This window comes from Syngnathus floridae, chromosome 9 (genome assembly GCF_059516105.1).
Source record: "Syngnathus floridae isolate MCC-2025c chromosome 9, RoL_Sflo_1.0, whole genome shotgun sequence".
Classification (NCBI taxonomy): domain Eukaryota; kingdom Metazoa; phylum Chordata; class Actinopteri; order Syngnathiformes; family Syngnathidae; genus Syngnathus; species Syngnathus floridae.
Genome location: NC_142421.1, coordinates 2,372,748 through 2,395,435, shown reverse-complemented (window position 1 = coordinate 2,395,435; position 22,688 = coordinate 2,372,748). Strand labels below are relative to the sequence as shown.

At 44.4% G+C, this 22,688-nt stretch overlaps 1 protein-coding gene across 9 annotated transcripts; it reads left to right on the top strand.

Moving 5' to 3' along the window:
* The first annotated feature begins 86 nt into the window (after positions 1–86).
* LOC148392863 (mitogen-activated protein kinase kinase kinase kinase 3-like) lies at positions 87–20,471 on the top strand. 9 transcript variants are annotated; one of them, XM_088384505.1, is made up of 36 exons: positions 87–369; positions 5,341–5,398; positions 5,477–5,567; positions 5,902–5,966; positions 6,054–6,109; positions 6,193–6,240; positions 6,308–6,350; positions 6,476–6,548; positions 6,683–6,814; positions 6,895–6,957; positions 7,035–7,116; positions 7,556–7,672; positions 8,174–8,248; positions 8,854–8,932; positions 9,017–9,075; positions 10,235–10,297; positions 11,771–11,823; positions 12,023–12,061; positions 12,745–12,822; positions 13,889–13,940; positions 14,029–14,398; positions 15,157–15,266; positions 15,354–15,395; positions 15,476–15,560; positions 15,691–15,770; positions 15,864–15,924; positions 16,008–16,125; positions 16,218–16,276; positions 16,406–16,509; positions 16,591–16,768; positions 16,850–16,918; positions 16,989–17,081; positions 17,181–17,251; positions 17,332–17,387; positions 17,464–17,511; positions 17,955–20,471. In XM_088384505.1, the coding sequence occupies exons 1-36, from the start codon at positions 271–273 to the stop codon at positions 18,040–18,042; spliced, it is 3,057 nt and encodes a 1,018-aa protein (XP_088240631.1). In that variant the 5' UTR covers positions 87–270; the 3' UTR covers positions 18,043–20,471. The 9 variants fall into 9 exon arrangements, with proteins under 9 accessions (XP_088240631.1, XP_088240623.1, XP_088240626.1 ...); XM_088384497.1 differs by lacking the exon at positions 8,174–8,248 and having other exon boundaries at positions 88–369; XM_088384503.1 differs by lacking the exon at positions 8,174–8,248 and having other exon boundaries at positions 90–369; positions 14,029–14,218.
* Positions 20,472–22,688: the final 2,217 nt, after the last annotated feature.

The following is a 22,688-nucleotide window of genomic DNA, read 5'->3' as shown; positions in this document are numbered from 1 at the left end:
GACCTTTATTACATTTAATTCAAATAATTTTGTCCGTAAATTGATGTGTGCGCATGTGCCTTGGACAGTCTCCATGGAAGAGGAGGGCACTTCCAATGCGCATGCTCCAAGCGCAGTGGCCGCCATGTTGGAGCAGGAGTGGGCTCGGGTTGTTATTTTCTGACGCCGTATGTTTTTTTTTTCTCCGTGACAATTATCCCCTTTCGCACATAACATCGTCGGTGTCCGTCAACCGCGCGCGTCGTCCGGCGCCCTGAGCGGCACTTGGCCATGATGAACGCCAGCGTCGACCTGTCCCGCCGCAATCCGCAGGAGGATTTCGAGCTGATCCAGAGGATAGGAAGCGGCACCTACGGAGACGTCTACAAGGTAAAAAACTGCAGCCAGAGTGGGGGAAGACGCGCAGTTGACTCGGGGTTCCATAATCGGACACCCATAAGTGCTGGGCGTGTCTCTTAAATGGAATCAAATGTGTGTTTTTGCCACTCATGTCACTCATTTGGGAAGGCCCAACATTGTCACTGTCACAACTTGAAGCTGTGGGCCGTTTAAAAGTGCGTCAAATAGAGCTAATGCTAGCCCCGCCGCTTGAAATCCTGGATGTTATTGTCACACTATCTTATTAAATGCATTTATTTGCATTTCAATGTCGGCTTCTACATCCAGTCTATTGCCTGCTTTAGTGCGATTACGTCAGAAGAAAACAGCACCGGATAGCGGACATGTGCAAAGCTAGCTGTCCGAAAATGGACTCAGTTGATTTGTGTTAGCATTGCGATGCTAAACCTGATTGCTATGTTGTGGAATAATGTCACAAAATCACAACGTGCATTGATTTGTGTGCGCAAATTTTCACTGACGGTTTACCTTTTTGCACAGCTGCCGGAAAAAGGTCCTTTAGTTGGACCGCTTAGCTGACAGCTGTCGTAAGCCCCCTCTAAAGATGCTATCTCAACAACAAGCTACGATAAACAATAACATTAGCAACATCTCTTCAGCTCTAGCACGATAAAATCGATTCTATAAGGTTATTACACAAATAATTAACACATTAATAGTTGGGCAATTTGATTTATTGTGATTTATGTCCGTTATCTTTGTGATCAACAATCAGCCCATGTCCTTCGCGATGGTTTTAATTTATTAGACAACAAAATCAAATCAAAACTTTCTGAGTAAGTTATAATATTTTGCTATTCTTGACAAAGAATAATCAAGCACCATATTTAAGAATAGTGTCAGGAAATGTCGTAAATGATTTATTTTGCTTGCCCTCTTTTCTCATATGCCTTCACAATTTAAATTACTCGTATCTCAAATCCACTTTCCCAATCGAAATGAATAGAAATGTCATAAATCCGTTCCAACCTCCCTATGGAAAACAAAAAACCTTTTGTAATGTTTTTAATTCGAAAAAACAGCAGTCTTCCAATAAACATACTGTAATAAATTTAGTAGTCTTGCCCAGGGGCAGTATAGGACAGACATAAATACTGTATATGGACAACATAGAAGGCTCAGCTCCTGTCAACTCGTCTCAGTTCCTTGCAGAGGATAAAGAATATATGACAGAATACTGCTATATTTAAAGGGTTTGATGTGTTTCCCCTTTATGTGTTAACATTAAGCTAGCAGACAAAAGGCAAAAAAATAGGCTATGTTCTGATTGTTGTAACTTCTAGCTCGTGTTTTAAATACCCATGTGTAAAACAGTTACTTTAACTTATCACGCGGAGCGCGGTTCTGGCCACAATATTACACAATTTGGATTGCAAAGGTGTTTCGAATGAAGTGTCAGGTTTGTGGTTGTTTCAAAATGACATTCCGCTGGCTGTTAAACGACAGACAAAGCTGGCACAACGCAGCTCTGTGAAACACGCAACACTCTTAAATTAATTTAATAATGTTTGGTCCTCTTCCAGGATTCTTATGTTGCTAAAATGTCACCGCAACATTTCCGAGGCCGGTTGTTGGATATTCTTTTAGTTTTATGCTGATTTTTGCAACTTTGTGTCGTTGTTTTGCATCTTGCATGCATGCTTCCCTTGCTGGAGTCGATCATGTGTGTTTCTAATTTTAGGTGTTTTATCTTGGCTCCTTGCAGCCACTCGGGCTCTGACAAACTTGTTATTGTCCTCACTGGTCCTGTTATTGTTTTATAGTTCATCATACATCTAAGTAATTATCACCAAATGTGTAGGAATCACAAGATGTCAATGGCTGCTATACATATCTACTTTCCTGGGCTCGCCTTGTACATGTCTCATGACCAAATTCCCCAAAACAGGTGATGACAGTTTTGGAGAGTTAAATTGTAAACCCTCGCCGCATTACTGGGACGTCTGTGTAAGCAGCGGGCGGCCTGCTCGGTAAAAGCTCATTGATGCCTATATTTGGCTCTCCCGCTGTGTGAAAATCTGCGACTCGGATCGGAATGTTTGAGCAGGAAGCAACGTGTGAGCCTCCCGACACATGATCGTCTTCAATTTGCAGAGGCGCTCCATTACATGGACGCTGAGAATTCGTATTTTGCACTCGGACGCTTGGAATCTCATTCCTGGAGGCACGGGGATGCCGGGCGACCTTTTCCCGCATATTTGAGTCTGTTAGGTTCTAACAAAGTGGCTGTTGTTTTGTTAGCTAGCACCTTGCATTGATGGCATCATCGCCATACCAATACTCGATGATGCCGTTAGGAGCTGCAGTTGTGATGAAAATGTGTTTAGTCAAAAGTTCACAATCTCCCCCCCGCTTAAATGTAAATATGTTCAGCTCTAGAACAAACAGGATGTGGTGGTACTTCTAGGAATACCTGCTTCTCAATACTACGGCGTGCATGCTGAAGGTGTCACGATCCGACCGGTTGGTCGTGCATGACATTTTTGCCGCCTACACCCCCGTCAATAATCGTGGCCGTAATAGCTGCTCCTCTCAAGGATTATGTGTCCAGCTTCAGATTGAGGAAGTACAGTCACACTTTGGGTTGTCCTTTGGTTTACGCCAAGCGCACTTGTCACCTGGAAAGTCTTTGACACTCTCCTCTTAAACATTGCTAGCATATTTCCCAGGCAAGGATCAGAGCGTGAAAGGCCATCGCGTTAAAACAAAAGAGTCAAGTCGGTTCCGATTTTCCACGACAGCAGTTGCCTTTAACCGCAGCGCAATGTGAGTTATGCTAACAATGCATGCTAGCTATCCACCAGATGATGGATTGTTTTTTTTTGGTCAGTGTGATGAATGTATACAATTAGTGCGTCGGTGTCGCTTGCATACAGAGAAATCTTTTTTGTCTCTTGGTCAAAAACACAATTCAATACACAAGTCCAGGAATGTGTTCCTGTTTTACCTCTGAAATCAATTTTAAGCGCGTGCAATTAGATGATTATTTTTTTGAGTGGCTAATTCCTTGTGCCTGTACGTCCCGCTGAGTTTAACGCCAGGCTGAATTAAAATGTGCACATAGTAGCAATTTCCTCCCACCGGGCCTTGTTGTGTGTTTGTACGACATCTGGACGACCACGGTGCAGGAATGCAACAGTCCCGGGCTTCCTTTATGTGTGTGCGTGAGTGTTTACGTGTGCGCGTACGAAGGCCCTCATGTCCTATTGTTCCACGGCAACAGAGGAAGGCGACCTCGCAGAGGGCTTGCGGCATGACCCGCCCACTGACCGAGGCGATTGCGTGCCGTCACCAGCTTCGCAGATGGCCAGCGGACACCCCCCCCCCCCCCCCCCCCCATTCTTGTTCACCCACCGAACAAAACGCAAAGGCCCTTGAAAGTCATTCATTAAGCGAGCTCAGAAGAGTTCATTTAATGCCGTTAGCTTGTGGTTGACCTTGGCATCAACTTTAACCTCACCTGACCATTCTTCTGTTGTGGGCTAACCTGGCCTCAGTCTCACCCCAAAATATAAATCCTGCTTTTCGCGCCTCGCATGAATCAATGCACATTTTTCATCGCTCGTTGCTCGCAGCAGTAAAAACCCAAAAGATTTTAATCAAGCATGTAAACACTTGCCGCAAGCGCAGCGGGGATCGAACAGTAACACCAGACGCAATCAATCGGACTCATTCAAGTGTGTGTTGTTGCCGCAAGCGCTGCCACTGAGCGCCCATGAGTCATCACCCTCGCTTGTCTGTAAAGCGAGCGAACACACTGGCGGGCTGTGTACGTCTCCTTTCTCGCCTTTGGACGTCTCTTTGTGCCTCCTCCCTCCTGCCACGGGCTTTGTTACGTGCTCTTGTGCTGCCTTCTCGTATTGTGCGCTGTCAATCATCGCCCTGTTCTCCACTTGTGCTCCTCGCATTTCTACCAGACTCAACGACAAGTGTCGGGGGGGGAAAAAAAATGTCCACGTGTTGACATTTCCAGCACTTTAGTCAAAGCGTGTCCTTAGGTCTCTTTCATTAGAAGCTTTCACTCTCAGGTAATGAAGTGAGCGGGAGCGCCGTGTGAAATGTCACGGTTGGCTGTGTGCAAAATCTTGGCGAAATATGCAGGCCAGGCTGCAGTTCCCATGGGGGTGTATGTTTTCAGAAGCGTACAGCGTTGCAGTGGTGTCTTGTTTTCAAGGTCGAGGTGTTATCTCGCTAACTGCTGTGAGCAAGGATGGCTAATTTGAGGATCTGTAATTTGTGTTGGAAGCTGCAGAAGATAATAAAATATAGTGGCACCTCTACTTAAGAACTTAATTCAATCCACAATTGGGTTTGTAAGTAGAAAAGTTTGTAAGTCGAAGCAACGTTTTCCATAGGAATCAATGTAAAAGCAAATAATGCGTGCCGGATTAAATGCAGTAAAATCAGTGGCTCATCATTGAAAAAGAGGCTGAAAAGTAGCAAAAATATATCGTCACTATATCGTGAACATTTTATTTCAAAGATGGCCGCTCTTATCAATGCTACTTTCCATTCTAAAGATTTATTAAGTCACGCCCAGAAAACCATCAACGGCTATTAAAGCCACTCACTTTCACACATTCTTATGCGGCGATGCTTCTGGAATCATCTTTTATTCATGTCTTGTTTCACAGAGGAACTTCTCTCTTCCTTCGCAAGTGATGTAAACACAGCTCGCTATTTTTAGAAAATCTGCCTCCTTGCTGCCCTGCCAATACGCCGCTTAGCAAAGAATTCCCGGCTTTTCGGGAATACGACTCCGTTTCCCGTACGTACGTTTTATGTCCAGTCAGTGTCATGTAAAACACTCGCCTCCTGCTACGTACAATCCCATAAACAATTGGAGGATGCTGTTCACAGCGGGAAACCATTTGGCCGTCCACCACACGTTTCATACTTTCAGAGCCTCCTGATTGCTAACCTCCCTTCTTCTTCCTCCAGGCTCGTAATGTAAACACAGCAGAGCTGGCGGCTATCAAAGTCATCAAACTGGAGCCAGGTGAGCACTTGGCCTTCATCCTCTTTGGCCATCCTCCTCGCTCCCTTCATCCCCTCCGCTTTGTTTGCTTCCATCCAGGGGAAGACTTTGCCGTTGTCCAGCAGGAGATTCTGATGATGAAGGATTGTAAGCACTCCAACATCGTGGCCTACTTTGGCAGCTATCTCCGGTACGAACACTTTACATATTTTACTGACGTTTATTTGGGTGTTTTGGATAATGAGCATGCAGAACGGACGGAAAAAAAAAAAATGCAAACAAAGTGATAGATGGACTATTATACGAGGGGATAGCTCCAAAACATAAATTGTAAGTAAGAATCCAATTCAAAAGATTTATTTCAAACTTAATATTGTTGTGGTGTTTTCTGGTGAATGATTTGAAAGCCATTGTTGGCAAATGGTACATTCCAATCTATTATATTTTAGAATGAAACATCTTTCTTGCTAAGTTGTTGTTACATTATGGAAGATGGCACAACTAATCTGTGTGTGTGTGTGTAGGCGAGACAAGTTGTGGATCAGCATGGAGTACTGCGGAGGAGGCTCCCTACAGGACATCTATCATGGTGACACTCGCATTCTGATTGTTTAGTCACGTCTGGTCGTCCACGTAATGACCTTTTCATTCTTTCCTTTTCTTTTTTTTTTTTTAGTAACCGGGCCTTTGTTAGAGTCCCAAATAGCTTACATGTCACGGGAGACCCTGCAGGTGCGGCATCATATTTTGATCCTTGATTTTATTTAATTTATTTTTTTCATAGCTTTAACAATTGCGTGATTGTGTATTTGCAGGGTTTGTACTACCTTCACAATAAAGGCAAAATGCACCGAGACATCAAGGTGAGCTTTTGGGGGAACATCACAAAATACACACACTAAATAAATAACCTCGTTTTGTCAACAACAGGGCGCCAACATCCTCCTGACAGACAACGGCTACGTCAAGCTAGGTGAGACCAACCGGTCGATCTCCATTTGTTTCCCCCCCCCCCTTCCCTGGGGGATTTCTCTATATTGTTCTCACTCCGCTTTCTCGAGGGGTCATTCATCTTTCGGTTCATTTTTCTCTCAATAGCCGACTTTGGCGTATCAGCGCAGATCACGGCAACTCTGGCCAAGAGGAAGTCATTCATCGGAACACCTTACTGGTGAGTCGTTGATGACGCATGCGAGGGGCCGAGTGTACAAACTGCAGCCGGATGAAAGAATTTGATTGATTAGTTGATGAATCGGCGCTTCTTGTTAAACTTTAATGAATAGGAGAATGTGTTTGTCGCAACAGGATGGCTCCGGAGGTGGCGGCCGTGGAGAGGAAAGGCGGCTACAACCAACTGTGCGATATCTGGGCCGTGGGGATCACCGCAATCGAGCTGGCCGAGCTGCAGCCGCCCATGTTTGAGCTGCATCCCATGAGGTTGTGTGTGAAACCATTTTTTAGGAGTGAAAGCGATCCCCTTTCTAAGCTCCGCCCCCCTTTCCTTCTCCCGTACACAGGGCTCTTTTCTTAATGACCAAGAGTAATTTCCAGCCGCCTAAGTTGAAAGACAAAGTCAAGTGGTAAGGCGTCGTTCCCGAAACACACTAAAAACGACCATTTTGCTTGTTTATATTCTGTGCCGTGTTCCCGACCGCAGGACGGACAACTTCCACCATTTTGTAAAAATAGCCCTAACCAAGAACCCAAAGAAAAGGCCCACGGCCGAGAAGCTACTCCAGGTGAGAAAGTCATAGAATTTTTTTTTTCATATCTTGCTGTCAGTGTTGATTCTCTGTAATATTTCATAAGAATGAACAGATTTTTTTTTTTTAACCCAGCTATTAAACTGCCCCCACTCTTACATATTTCCTCACTGTGTGTGGGCTCATTGAATGTACAAATTCATTTCCCCAAGTCGCTCGGGGATTTGTAACGAAGCATCGAAAACAATGGCGCTTTGTGTTTAAGTCACCGTCAAGGTCTTAGTGACTTTGAGAACACAATCGGTCAGACTGTATCACCAAAATACGGAACAGGTTTTGTCCTTTGACTGCGGTAGATTTCCAAGTAGCGTCCACGTGTTTGTTCAGAAAGTCGATTCAATGAAACGTGGTTGTTATTCATGTTCTTGTAGGAGCCCCGGAAAAAATTTGAACGCTTCATTTCCTGTCTTTGCAGCACCCGTTTGTGTCTCAGCCCCTGAGCAGGACGCTGGCAAAAGAGCTGCTGGACCGGGCCAAAAACCCCGAGCACAACAATTACAACGACTTTGACGACGACGACCCCGAACCGGAGGTAACCTCGCTCGCTCGGGCCTTCTATTGTATTTTGGTGGGTTGCAAAATTCCAGGAATTTTTTTTTTTTTCTCCAAGCCAATGGATTGGATTCGATAAAATCAGTTGATTTTCCTTTTTGTTTTGGTTTTTTTGTTACCAAATCGAATCTTTCCAAAATTAACTTTATTTACTGGAAATTTGACACCCCTCATACAAAAGCACATGGCGGTGCTAATGACCTTTTCACTGGATGTCGCCTCTTTTCCTTCCTCCCCAAATCGTGTCTCATCTGTTCTCCATTTGTCAAATTCCAATCCCCACGTCAACAATTTCTCCCGGCAGCCTTAACTCCTCCCACGTTCCTGCGCTTCCTCCTCCATGGCACCGGCCTCACTCAACCTTCTCCTCTTTTCTCCATCCTGCAGCGCTTCCCCTTCTCCTTCTTGCCTTTCCTCTCCTCTCCTCTCTTCTGTTCTTGTCTGCCTTCCCACCATGCTCTCCCCTCCTCTTCCTCCACAGTTTAAGTACAGGGGCCGCTTCCTAGCCGTTAGCCCCGGCGCTCGGCGCGCGCCCCGCTTTCCCGCTCGTCGGAAGGTACCACCTCGGAGCTGCGGTGTCTGCAGTGATGTTTTGTCTTAACAAAGCGTGTGTTGAGTTGATGTTGTCGTGGCAACCGTGAAATCCGTGGCGCATCATAGCGTTATTTCCTCAAATAGTGGCTCGTGTGTCGGGAAGGTGTTCCGGCCACCTAGTGGCGGAACCGGGGAATGCTAATTTGTGTTTTTCCGAATGCTCCTTTTTTTGTAGCATGGTGTGAATTTGCTGTGTTATGAAGGAACCGAGAGATTAGTTGCGGTCTGATTTTAAAGGTTTTTACAAATCATTGATTGAAGATATTCGAGCGTATTTATTTAGCGGGCTGCACTTCTCCCGCCGTATCAATAGATGTAAACATCCTGACGTGGGAGCATTTGTTTGATTTGATTGTGTTGACCTTGTTGCTGTGTGCAGCTGGCAGCTTTTTTTTTTTTTTTTGCTGTGTCATCAAATCGGCCCCCCCTCCCTTCCCAAAGAGGAAATAGCAAAGAGATTATTTTGTTTTTCACCTTGTGTAATCTTCTCGAGTGGCCTGCCAAACCGTCGCGGTGGTTCATTTGTGCTTTTATTTGACTCTGTCTCTATTTCTCTTTCCCGTTCAGTCTCCCGTGTCCGTCCCTCACCGAATTCGCTCCACCAGCAGAAGCACCCGAGAAGGAAAAACTCTCTCTGAGATCAACTGTGAGTTCACGGCAAAGAGAATGAACGCATACACAACATTAACCTTCAAATGTTCACCGCCTCCATCTGTGGTCATTTTCACAGTTGGACAGGTGAAGTTTGACCCGCCGCTGAGGAAGGAGACGGAGCCCCATCACGAACCGGTGAGTTCTTACCTTATGTCATTGTCCTCACCCATTTTAAGATCACCGTTGTTGATGGCACTGGATCAACACTCCAATTGAATGAGTTGCTCTGGTGTTCTTTTGGATTCAAAGGTGCATAGGGGTTCCAAAATGTGCCTTGGAGGAAGTCTGGGCTATTTGAGTGTAAACATGAAATTGGGTCAACACATTATTGGTGTCGGGGGTTTTAAATTGCCGAATGTCGTTGATGTAACAATCACTTTTCACTGTCACATCCAGTCAGTTCATCATCGTCCTCCATTGTTGCTGCTGCTGTAATAGAAAATATTTTCAGGTTTCGGGAAGGTGCTGTATCTCCTGCTTACATTGACACTTTCTTTTTGGCAGGTGGTGTCGTTAGTTGTTTACAGTACAAGCGATGCAGAATGTGTTGTAGTAGAAGAAGTCATGTCAAGTCGATGTTTGCAGAAGATGATGTCTTTTTTTGCAGCATTTTTTTTAATATGCGCCACCCCAAAAAGTTTGGAGTATTGGGCTTCTCGGGGAAATACCAGGATGAACCTAAAATGCACTATAACCTTTGCGGTGTAGGGATTGGACTCATTAGTCGAGGCGTTGACTTTACAAATAACAACAATGAAGTTGATTCATCGTCAATATAGCCGCCAATCCAAAATGACCATTTCCTTTTATCGTCTTTAACAAACACACTCCTGTTTTTCTGTGACAGCAAGGAGACTGCCATTTATTTGGATTGAAATATAAATAGCATCATAGTCACTATTCGACTCTTGAATAAAAATAATCATTTTAATCAGCAACATATATTTGTCAAAAAACATGAAATTCTTACTTGTTCAACAAATTGAATCCTGCCCTAATCAATTCCCGTGACCATCTGCACTTGCGTAAATCAACATCATTATGTGAGGAAATCCGCAATCCCGGGATTGGTCTCTGTATCCCCTCTCTCTTTCTCTCCAGAGCCCATATTGGCCTTGCTCCATTTTGTTTCCCCCTCGCTCCCATACATCATCTTCTGTCTTGCATCAATGCACCGATTCCTGCCATCCCTCGCCCCCCGCCCCCCCCCCCCCCCCCCTCGCCCCATTTCCCCTCCATCGTCCGAGGTTGATGTATTAACTTGAGGTCTCTCTGGCTTTGTCTTGCTGACCAGTGTGATTCTGAGCCCTATCTGGACTGTGTTGAGGAGCTCTACTATACCGCGAGATCTAATCTGGTAGTACTCTCTCTCTCTCGTCTCTCTCCTTCTTTCTCAACCCCCCCTCTTTTTTTTATTCATTTGCACCAATCAACATTAACCTCTTCCATCTCTCTCCGCCGTTCGTAATCTCCGCCTCTTTCTTGTTGTGTGTTCATTTCGGTGGATTGTTGTCCTGTTGCGCTTCTTCTGCTCATGTGTGTTCTTCTTTTCAGCCTCATTATCTGTAGCTGTCATCTTTCTTTTTTTTTTCCTGCCTTCAGAAGTTTGTACAATCACATAAAAGCACTCAGAATGGAACAATCACAGAAAAGTTTGAAAAGTCCCGCTGCCTTGCTCCAAGGCACACCCATGGGGGAGGGGGGAGTTGACGCGAGGATATTTCTCTCTGCGAAATGTCTCGCTATGTCTTTTGTACACTTCTGCTCTAACTTCTCGTACAGTAGATGAAGAGAACAAGTGCGTCTCTCTTTTTCCACCCCTCCTTGTTTTCCTTTTTCCTTTTCAAGATGTCTTTTTTTTTCTCCCCCCCCTCCGCCTTGACACATGGCTGCTTACACATTGTGGCTTTACTTGGTGGTTTTTGGTGGACAACCTCATCAAGTTCAGCTCCATCCTCTCCGTCGAACATCTGAGTTACTTTGGTTGAAACATTTGAAAAGGGCCAGCCCTTGTAGAATTCACCCCGGAATGCTAAATGGTTTAGCGGCTCGGGTGGCGCCGAACAGGCCGCCGCGGTCACCATGACGACCACATTAGGGCGAGCAAAAAGACAATGATGAGGGCAGACGGCTTATAATTACGTTTGTTTTTCCGTCACTGTGGATAACAGAAATTCCTTCCATTGGGATTGCGATGGAGGAAAGACGAGGATGGTGAAACGTTGACGCAAAGTCGCTCAATTTTTTTGGGCTACCACAGAGTTGTTTTTATTTTTTTTTGCGTCCTCGGCGTGCGAGACCGCCCATAAATTCCAAACATGTTTTATGAAGACTCGGTCGATGTTGATGGCTTACCATGTGGAGTCGTGACACTTTTGGTGGGGCCCAACTTTGGGTAAGCGTCAAACAACTGAGGTCACGTTGGGGTTTCCAAATTGCAACATGACCACTAGATGTCAGTAGTCATCCTACATAATGCTGTTTTGAAGTCCCAAATGCCTTCTATTTACTTTGTTGTTGTTTTTTCTTGGTGGTCTCTTAAAAAATACAAGATGGGGCTGGAGATGCACGATTTTTTCCTCTTTCTTTTTTCCTTTTTTTTTGCTATGAGCGTTGTTCCAGCTGCGCTTGTAAGGCCACAATGTGCGCACAAGACAAATACTTCCTGTGCCTGAACACGTCATGATCTTCTACTTGTAAAACTCTTAACTGAAGCCCCCCCCAACCAGGCTTCAGTTTTATTAGTTGTTTTTATTTGATTGTGAATTCATATGCGTCATTTTTTTTGGATGTGATATCCCAATAGTGCTGCACTTTTGTGTTTTTGTAGGACTTGCAGTTGGAGTATGGTCACGATTCGCCTTGTCTGCTCGGAGGAAACAAGTAAGTCCCCTTGGTCTTTTATTGTCTTTCTTTCCTTTTAGCATTCCTCATTGTGTCACATTTGATTGCAAGTAGAGGGCGCTTTGTGTTTTTTATTTGCTGTCTCAGGACAGAACGGGGTACTGGCAGCAGATTGAATTGATTAAAATATTTGTTGCTTGTTCCCTGTTAATAAAAACGTCCTCTCGACTCCAAACAGGAGTCTTCTCAAATCGGTGGAGGAGGAGCTGCAGCAGAGGTGAGTCTGACTGACTCAGCACCTTTCGATTTTTTTTTTTTCCTCTCTCCTTCTTTTCTCGTTCTAAACACCGCATCAGCCAATTAATCCGCAATTAATCGGGTCTGATGACGCGCCACTAACGACTCTTTGCCGTTTCCCGGTCTGTCAGCGTTTTGCACTCTGCTTGGCGCTTTAACGTTACAGAGTTGAAAGGTTGCGCTTATTAGCCGCTTTCCCGCAGAGCATGGCTTCCACACGCTGATAACTGGCGCTCCACACAGGCACGTGGTCGTAGCATTTTTAATTTTAACAACTCCACTCACAAATCTGCAGGGGTTCTTCTTGCTTCATTTCCCACGCAGCAATCTGTCGCAACACTCTCGATACTGTTGGTCACCACAAAAGTGTATGTTGATAATCTGGTGATATCACATTTAAAGATGGGGGAAAAAAATGAGGAGTGGAACTTCATTGTGTCTAATTGTTTGTTAGAAGTTGTTTGAAGGGTTAGCGGTTTGTTTGTGGACAAAGCTTCACACAGCTCTAATCCCCCCATCCTTACCTCTCTTCCTCATCTTCCTCCTCCTCCTGTTGTCATCTCCTACCACCTTTTTGCTTGCATCCTTCCTCCCCTCATCTTCCCTCCCCCTCGAATCCCCCAAAAATCTGCCCTCCCTTCCTATCTCCACCTCCTCTCCCAGGGGCCATGTGGCACACTTAGGGGATGATGAGGATGAGGATGATGATGATGGTGCAGATGATGATGAAACTCACACTCAGTAAGTCCCCCCCCCCCCCATGCAGTCTTAGAACGGGAAGCCTCTCTGTCCTCCTTTCCCCTCCCTCGCCCGCATCAAAACGAGGATGAGGACCAGAGGAAAGGAGGAGGAAGGCTTCCTGTTTGTGCTACAGTTTCATCCACGCATCTCTCAAATGCAGCACAGCGCACCATCACGCCCTTTTGTTTGTGTGTGTGCATCTTGATAGCTTTTCATCTCAACTAACCCTAACACTCACCTGGAAGCCAGTAAAAAAAAAAAGCACTAACACACTAAAGATGAGTGTGTTCCAGTTTAGGGTCAGAGTTGGTCCAGAAGTGCTGCTTTGTTCTCCCGCTTCCATCTCTCCGTGTGCTTCTTTGTTTGTGTATTGATGCCAACGCTGCTCGCTGCATCTTATTTTTTCAAGTATTCATCAACATGCACTCTCTTAATGTCGAAAAGCAAACATGAGAACTTTTTCTGCGCTTTGCTTTGTATCCCCCCCCCCCCCTTAAGCTGGATAATAACCCATTTAAAATGTGGCATCTTGGGATGTGTGTGGAAGGCAATCTATTTACAGGTTTAACATGTCTCCATTCTATTTATTATCCAGCTGCTGTCCATTCTCATTTGCGTGTTCATGTCAATCCTGTAGCTCTCATTAACAAGCTAGTTGAAATAATTTTGCGCTCTTATGAAGCAAAATGGAGTCAAATCTCTGTCCTTATAGTGCTAACGACACCTCCAAATTGACTCGCTAGCATGTCTAAAGTTCCGTGTCGGCACTACAGTTCTCAGACTTGACACCAGCTTGCTTGATTCGCGTGCTCTTTTTGTTTAGCCCAGATGCCGTGGTTGGTCACTTAAAGGAGACATATTATAAACTTTGTGTTTTTTCACGAAATGGAGGTAGCTACTAAATTGCACTTTGGCAATTAAGTCTGCTGATCAGTGCATGTGGCGCATGAAGCTGCCAAAAATAAATCTATATGTCCCCTTTGATTGATTTGACTTGTATGCTTAAAATATGCTGTCCAGTCATGCAAAGTCAGTGTCACTCTCTCTCAATCTTCTCACGGTGTAGTAAGATGAACACGATCCTGAGACCAAAGGTCCCGCCCCCGCTCCCGCCTAAGGTAGGTTAACAGACCTTTGGTGAGGAACAAAACTACTTGTCTGCCTGAAATTCAAGTAAGACTCTTGTCTCCGCCCCCCTCCCTAAAGCCCAAGTCCATCAGCTCGCCCCAGCCACACCCCAAACAGGACGACAGCCAATCGCACAGCGAGGATGACGGCGGCGGGACCATCAAGCGCTGTCCGGTCCCGCAGACGCCAAGCCCCGCCAAGCCCGCCTCCAACGTGCCCCCGCGGCCGCCGCCCCCGAGGCTGCCGCCGCACCGCCGCAGCAGCCTAGGTAACGAGACCGCGAGCGAGCGCACGGACACGGCGGACACGTCCGCCCCGGAGGACGATGGCAGCTTTAGGCATTTCTGGGAGTGGCTCCACACGCCTCACACAGAGGAGGAGCTGGAGGAGGCGTGGGAGGTGCTGAAGGAGGTGAAAGAGGAGCAGGAAAAAGAGAATGGGGACGAGAGTAAGAGCCAGTAGCTTGATAGCATCCTTTTGCCCCGCCCCTCCAGTTGTCCTCTCCCACTGATTTATCTGTCCCATGAGTCCATTAATAGCAACACTTTTAATGTCTCCTGGGTTGTGTTCGGAATCGTATCAGGGGTCACCGACCATTTTGAAACCGAGAGCTACTTCTTTGCGACTGATTATTGCAAAGGGCTGCCAGTTTTCTGCCAAGACAGATAAAGCAAACATCACAACATCAATTTTGCGATGGAGCTCAATCAATGTTACTTTAATGTTCAATATCATCGATCAGCCGCGTCATAATTATGTGACGCGAATGACAAAGTTCCAAAGTGGCTTTTCATTTGAAATACTTTTGATTCGGGAATGACTGAATGATTCCGGACACAGCCCATGTTTGTAGTACCCACCAGCTTTTCGCTATACATGTCACTGACACTAAACGTTAGACACCTGATTGGTTGCCCAGTGCTGTCAATCATTTAACAGCGGCCCTTCCATTGAGGATGGAGGAAGAGGAGAGAACTTCTTGCCATAGGGAAGTAAGAGGAAAGATGAAGTCATGGCTGCATTTATCATGCCAGCCGGCTCCCCTCACTATCTCCCTCCCTCCCTCCCTCGCTGCCTTCCACCTTCCCTCACCCGCCTTGTAGTCAATTCTCGCTCTCCTCCATGTCGTCAGTCCCGTGAGTCCAATGATACGTGATCACCTTCGGCCTCACCCAAACTGACGTTATGCGTGTTGTTTATCTGCAGGGAACGGCCTGAGCGCTTCACACAACGGGGAGCGCAGCAGTCCTGCAGATAGACAACAGTCCACGATGCCCCCTAGTGTCCCCCTACGGAAGGACAAGAAGGATGTCCCGGTAATTTGTTCATGACGATCGAAACAGAAGCTTCATTTTTCTTTTAAAAAACAAATAAAATTACGTTTGTGTGTCGATCCATTTTAGATGCCAAGTAGCAACGGGCTCCCACCGACACCTAAAGTCCACGTAAGCATCTCTGTGGACTTGTGCGGCAGATCTTTCAGCTCATTGACTGTTTCTAAGCGCTCCTCCATTTTTGTTTGCAGATGGGTGCGTGTTTCTCCAAGGTGTTCAACGGTTGCCCTCTCAAAATCCACTGCGCCACTTCCTGGATCAACCCTGACACTAGAGGTAAAAAAAATATACACATAGGCACTTCCGAGAGCCATCAATCTATGTGCTCATTGCAGCTCTGCTTACCTGTTTGATCGTTGTGTTTTGTTCTACCAGAGCTTGCATGTGTTGTGTATTTTTTTTTCAGATCAGTATTTGATATTTGGCGCTGAAGAGGGAATTTACACACTGAACCTTAATGAGCTGCATGAGACCACAATGGAACAGGTGAGTCATGCTTTTCCTATTTGTGCACCTTGTAAATGACTTTAAATGTGGAGTTACAACAACAACAACAACATGCTGCACCTTTTGCGGTAGCTCTTTCCTCGACGCTGCACGTGGTTGTACGTCATGAACAACAATCTTCTGTCAGTATCCGGTAAGTTGCTTCACAGCTGCCCCAACAATCGACTTTTTCTTTACCAAACAATTAAATCGTACTTTTATTTGCGCCTTTTCCAGGAAAAGCCTCCCAGTTGTATTCTCACGGCCTGCCGGGACTCTTCGACCAGGCCAGACAGCTGCAGAAATTACCCGTAGCCATTCCCACACACAAGCTGCCTGATAAGATGATACCCAGGTAAAAGGTCCAAATCCCATAAATAATATTTGTAACCATCAGCAATTTGAAATGTCACTATTTAAGTTGTGCTGTTTTGTTTTTTCGAATAGGAAGTTTGCTGTTTCCACAAAAATTCCAGACACTAAAGGGTGCCAAAAGTGTTGCGTGGGTACGTATCTGTATTACCCTCAATTTTTTTATATTAAGGATAAATGCTTCAAGTGGATTTTAATTACGTGGTTTGTATTATCAAGCCACCGTGCGTCTTGGTTCTGACTTGTTGTCCTTCGGTGTGCAGTGCGCAACCCGTATACAGGCCACAAGTACCTCTGTGGGGCTTTCCAGTCCCATGTCATGCTGCTGGAGTGGGTGGAATCCATGCAGAAGTTCATGCTCATTAAGGTCACCAGGACATGTTTGTCATCACAATTATATTGTTGGTTCAAACTTAATGTTGATTCTTATTTTTTGGTGGCAAAACAGACCATCGACTTCCCCCTGCCGTGCCCGCTGGAGGTGTTTGAGATGTTGGTGGTACCGGAGCAGACGTACCCTCTCATCTGCGTGGCCGTCAGTAAAGGGAGCGAGCTCAACCAAGTGGTCCGATTCGGCACGGTCAACCCCAACCCCAACGCTACCTCCTCCTGGTTCACAGAGACGGGTGAGAATGCACACTGAGCATTTTGGAGGTCTGTTTTTTTTGAGAGAAGTGTTCTCCAAATGTGTTCTTTCTGGCCTACAGACACGCCTCAGACATGCGTGATCCACGTCACGCAACTGGAGAGGGACACCATCCTCGTCTGCCTCGATCGTGAGTCAGCCGGAGGTCTGACTAGGCCCTCCAAAACACGTCGCCTCATTTCCCCGTTTCTCTTCATCAGGGTGTATCAAGATCGTTAACCTCCAGGGACGACTGAAATCCAGCAGGAAATTGTCGGCCGAGCTCACCTTCAACTTCCAGATCGAGTCCACGGGTAGGAAAACATTTGCGGAATTAACTGAAGACACCGCTGGACTTAATTCAACAAAATAATGTTCCGTGGCTGCCATGGGTTTTTTTTTTTTCTTCACAGTTTGTCTCCAGGATAGCGTGCTGGCCTTCTGGAGGCACGGCATGCAGGGGCGGAGTTTCAAGACCAACGAGGTGAGCCAGGTTTCTCGGCCCGGAACCCGCGCCATAGTGTTTTTCATGATGTAACTCTGAAATGTTGCACATTGCCACAGATTACACAAGAGATCTCAGACAGTACGCGTATCTTCAGACTACTAGGATCAGACAGGTGGGTGCATGCACACAGACACACACACGCACACACGGTCAGGCATTAACCTTTTCCAATGCCTTCCCACAAAAAGACGAGACGACCACAAAGGTCACCATGACAAAGGTGTTACTCTGCCAAGGTATCGCTGACTTTGTCGGGATTTTGTGAATCCTGGTGTGTGTTTTGGGTTAGGGTGGGGCTGGATGTGTTGGTGTTGGGGAGCGGTTCTTACTTAATGAGAGTGAAGACATCAAAGTCTAAATAAACGGTTTGGAAAAAAAGGAAATTTATTTTGGTGTCTGCACGCTCATGATTTAACATCATTCTTTGATGAAATCATCTTTTCTTTGGGGTCTTCTATGAGTTCTCTGATTCTTTTTCTCAAAGAGTGACTTTCTTTCAGTTTGTGGTTAAAGCAAATCAATTTGATATGAACTGATTTTTTTTTTTTACTTTAATTTTCTTGTGACAAAATTCCGGCTTTGAAAAATCATGCGTATTTGTGCACACCGTCGTTTCATTGCGGTGAAATCCTTCCTTCATTTTAGTACTAAATTAATAATCCGTGTGTGTTATCTTCAGGGTGGTGGTGTTGGAGAGTCGGCCGACCGACAACCCGACAGCCCACAGCAACCTCTACATCCTGGCAGGCCACGAAAACAGCTACTGACACACAACGCAACACACGTTCATGCTAACAACCCCGCATTAAGAGCCTAGCAACTAGCAAAGGGGAGTGCGCTCACCCCCTCCCTCCTCCTGCAACCCCCTCGCATCCCCCGTTCACAGTGTCGGTCGGAGAGGCGCCGCGGTGCGTTCAAGGGCAGATGACGATGTAAGAAACACTCGCGCTCACGATGCCCTCCCGGGAGGTCGGACCTCCACACCACTTGTACTACTTAGTTGTACACATTGTGCTACTACTGCGGCCATCTTGCACAGACCCCCGCCCCCCTCCTTAACCAAACCCCTCCCTCACTTTTATTTATTGTGGCATGATGTTAATCCGCCAGCAGGATAACGACTCTCCTGGTTTTTATCTGTGTTAAAAAAAAAAAAGAAAAAAAAAGAGGAGAAGGCTTCCGGCCGCCTCCGCTTAGCAACAACAGCCACATAAGTGCTTAACTGATGTCTATTTAATTGATGTACATATAAATGTAGTATTTTTGGACAGATATGAACACTAAAACTGCTCGTGTGTAGTTAGGCGCGTGCGTAGTTGCTCGGCACAAACAAATAATGGCGGATGAGGGGAAGTAGGCGACTCTGGAGGAAGCGGAACTTGCGTAACCCGTAAAAGTCGACTCGCGTGGACCTTTGTTGAAATGCCGACACAAGATGACGACTTGCTCATCCTGCACAGGTTTTTTTTTTATTTTTTTTTTTAAACGTCTTTTTCTTTTTTTTATGCAGTTCTGATCATAAAGCTTTTTATGTTTTTTATTTGAACCACTGGTGTTAAAACATTTGCACAGAGAATAGGGTGTTTGCAGAAAAAAATGTGATCTCATGCCTGCGTGAGTGAGTGTGTATATTATAAATGTGTGTCTGTACAAACATTTTGTCCTTAGCAGGCTACACGTCAGTCCCCCCCCCCCCCCCCCCCCCCCCCCCCCCAGTGAATAACGGCTGAAGTTTTTTGTCACATGAGAATATCGACATCGAAACTTAAAGGAGCTTCATGATTAAAACGCTTACGTAAGATTGAAAGGGAGACTTACACAAGTCGCGTCACATTTTTCCTCATGTGCGCAAAAATGAAGCTCGAGTGACACAGAGCCCACGTTAGTATAAAAGTTTTTATATTTTAAGCTTCTGAAAATAAAAAGCTCCTCGTAAATTGATTTACTTACATAAAAACATGAAGCTTATTTGTCAACCCCCCTTTGGCATTTTTGGTTCATATTATTTCTTGGAAAACTTAAAAGGATGAAGTAGAACACTCCTTCCCATAATTTGAACACTTATGAAACCTCAAACAATACTCGAATTGAAACAAAAAATATTGCCGCTTCACTTTTGGTTTTTTTTCTTTATATTTTTTTTTTAATTTTACATATTTGAATTTTTTCATGTTTCTGATCATTTTATTTCAATTTAAGTTTTCAAACAAATTAAAATTTTACAAGTAAATAGAAATTCAAAACGACCTTTTGAACAAGATACTAAATCCCGTAATTTCCTCTTATAGTGGCCTGGAGCAAATGTAATTATGTGCAGTGTCTCAAAGGGAGCGAAGGAAAAATTGTTTAATCATATATATTTCAAAACGTTTCCCATAATTATACTTAAATAAAATAATATATTGCAGTATAGTAATATATAATGCACACACACTGAAACAGCCACAGGTCATATCAGCCACTTTTTGGGGAATTTTTTTTTTGTTCATTTTGATGACAGACTTGGTGATTAATTGAGTCACGGTGTCTGTCAGAGGCAAGGCCATTATTTGAGGAAATGCGATGTTCCCAAAAACTAGCCCATCATTTTTTTTTAAGCTGTGAAATATCAAGTATAAGAAAACTAAATATGTCCGAAACGTAATCTCCACCAATGATCACTCCACTTGCATGTTGCAATTTTTGAACCAACTCCAATTATAAATTAAAAAAAAAAAAAAAGTTTCACATTCCATACATGGATGTTAAAATGTGGATTTGACTCATTTCATGTGATAAGCACCCAGTGTCGATTTGGATTCAGTCGGCCTTGTGATGTTGCGGGTTTGTAACGCCACATTTGACAGCACGAATGAGACATTCCACTGAAATGTGTTTTGAATTCATCTCCTTTTACATTTTTTTTCTCTTTACTTTAACCACCCAGCATATTTAATGTGATCACTGACACAAACAACACACTAAAATGTCTCGGTTCTTCCGTTCTGTTCTGACGCTTTTGTTGATATTGACCTCACACACGTTGCTTTGTTTGTTTTTCACGATGCAATGCGCACATCATGACATGTATATAGTGTAAAATAAAATTGGGTTTGTTTTACATACTGTACAATTGCCTATATTTTGTTTTGAGAAGTGTAACAAGATTTATGAGGATGAGAGGTTAACGCATTAAAAAAAGGATGTCACGCCTTGATTGTTCCAAATTGTCATTTTGTTATTCGCTCTTTGGAAATGGGCAGAAATCGGTAGATTTTATAAACCAATATGGGCCATTTTATTTTTTAAAGATTTTATACTGAAACAATAATTTACTCCAGTGTTTCCCAACCTTTTTTCATTCACGGCACACCTTTTCATTGGAAAAAGTGTCGAGGCACACCACCAACCAAAATCTGTTAAGTGTTACACCAGCTTCCATATTAAAATCAGTTATATGACAACAAAAGACGTAAAGTTCTATTCCTGTATATGTATGGAGAGTAGAATAATTGAATAAAATAAATACAAAATATACTTTAAATTGTATTTCTTTTGCAAATGAAAGTGACAGTTTTTGAAAAAAGGTTTTAGACTAAGGAATAAAATATTGAACACCAACTCATATAACAATGTAAATCACATATATATATACATATTGTCTGGTGTTTTATTCCTTGTTTTAATTTTGGGGGCATGAAAACAAAAATCTGACATTTGGTTTACTGCTTTATATGACAATATGTGTAGGTACACCTCATGGACATTTTAATAGGTACACTCCACGAGGTAAAAAAAAAAAAAAAAGAATAAATAAATAAAGGGTTAATTGCACCGTAAAAGCACATTTGGGTACGTTCTCACGACTGGGTTTGAACCAAGCTCTTCCCGAACAAGAGCCCGTGTCACTCACCAGTCGACTATTTCCACCTGGCAGCTGATGGTCGTCTGCACTGTTTTGTACTAGTGATGTGCATTCCAGTTCTCAAGTGAACTGACTCTTTAGAATCGGTTCACTCACCCTAACCTCCTGATTGGCTGTTTGATGTGTGACGTCATTTGGACACTCCATTAGGTACACCGCCCTTTTCAAGTGTACCTAATAACAGGCCACTTTATGAGGGAAATGTCATGGTCAAAGGTCACAGGTGTCAAGCTCTAGTCCTCGGGCCGCGTTCCAACATGTTTTCCAAGATAATAAAGTGGCCACTTTATTAGGTACACTTGAAAATGGCGGTGTACCTAATGGAGTGTCCATGTGATTCCCTCGTTAAACGCAGCTGCGTGAAAAGTTTTTGGTGACTTTCACGTTCCGCAGGAGCTAAAGGTTTTCCCGCAGGTGCACTTAACGAGGGAATCACACGGACACTCCATTAGGTACACCGCCCTTTTCAAGTGTACCTAATAACAGGCCACTTTATGAGGGAAATATCACGGTCAAAGGTCACAGGTGTCAAGCTCTAGTCCTCGGGGCCGCGTTCCAACATGTTTCCCAAGATTCCCTCGTTAAGTGCAGGTGCGTGAAAAGTCGTGTCATCGTGTTTGTCGTATCATTGTGTGTGTGTGTGTGTGTGTGTGTGTGTGTGTGTGTGTGTGTGTGTGTGTGTGTGTGTATCACTACTGCAGTGTAGTGTTGGCTCGTGAGTGAACGATGGGTTCAAAAGAACGAATGTTTTCAGTGAACGAGAGTGAACGAAAAGATCTAAAGATCTTTGTAGCCATGAGGGAAAAACTTGTTTGGACCCGTTTGAAAATTATTGATTTGATATGACTCAAGAATTGTCTCTGTGCAACGGTGTGGTGTTTCTTAGCAACTGACTTGAAAATGAGTCCACGGGAGCACTGCAACGGCGGCAGAATTTTTGCAAGAACAATTCATTTTAGGATGAGCTCTCGATACAAATATTTTCATTTGATTGAAGGCAATGGCGTTAACCACTCGACCAGAGCTCTTGCTGTGCTTAGGGTTAGGGTTTGTGTTAGGCTTGCTTTTGCTGTGCTTAGGGTTAGGCTTGCTTATGCAACCAAATCACCTCAGTTGTTTATCACTTCCTCTGATATTTTTGAACTTACCGTAATTTTCGGACTGTAAGTCGCACCGGAGTATAAGTGAGCAGCAGGGGGGGGGGGCCCCATTTCAACCCCTTCCACTGAGTGCCAAGCAGGGAAGAAATGGGTACCATTGTTATAGTCACTGGTATGACTCGGCCGGGGTTTGAACCCACAACCTCCCAGTCTCAGGGCGGACACTCTCCTCTTAGGCCACTGAGCTGGTAAACACTTGTGTCGTAGTATAACACTTATAGTCGTTTTTAAATAACGTGTATACCTATATACGCCTAAATATTGTCATCCAATATATCTACTGCAATTTCACATTAGATTGCTGGTTTGAAATTTGCTTTTGATATTATTATTTTTAATAAACATTTAT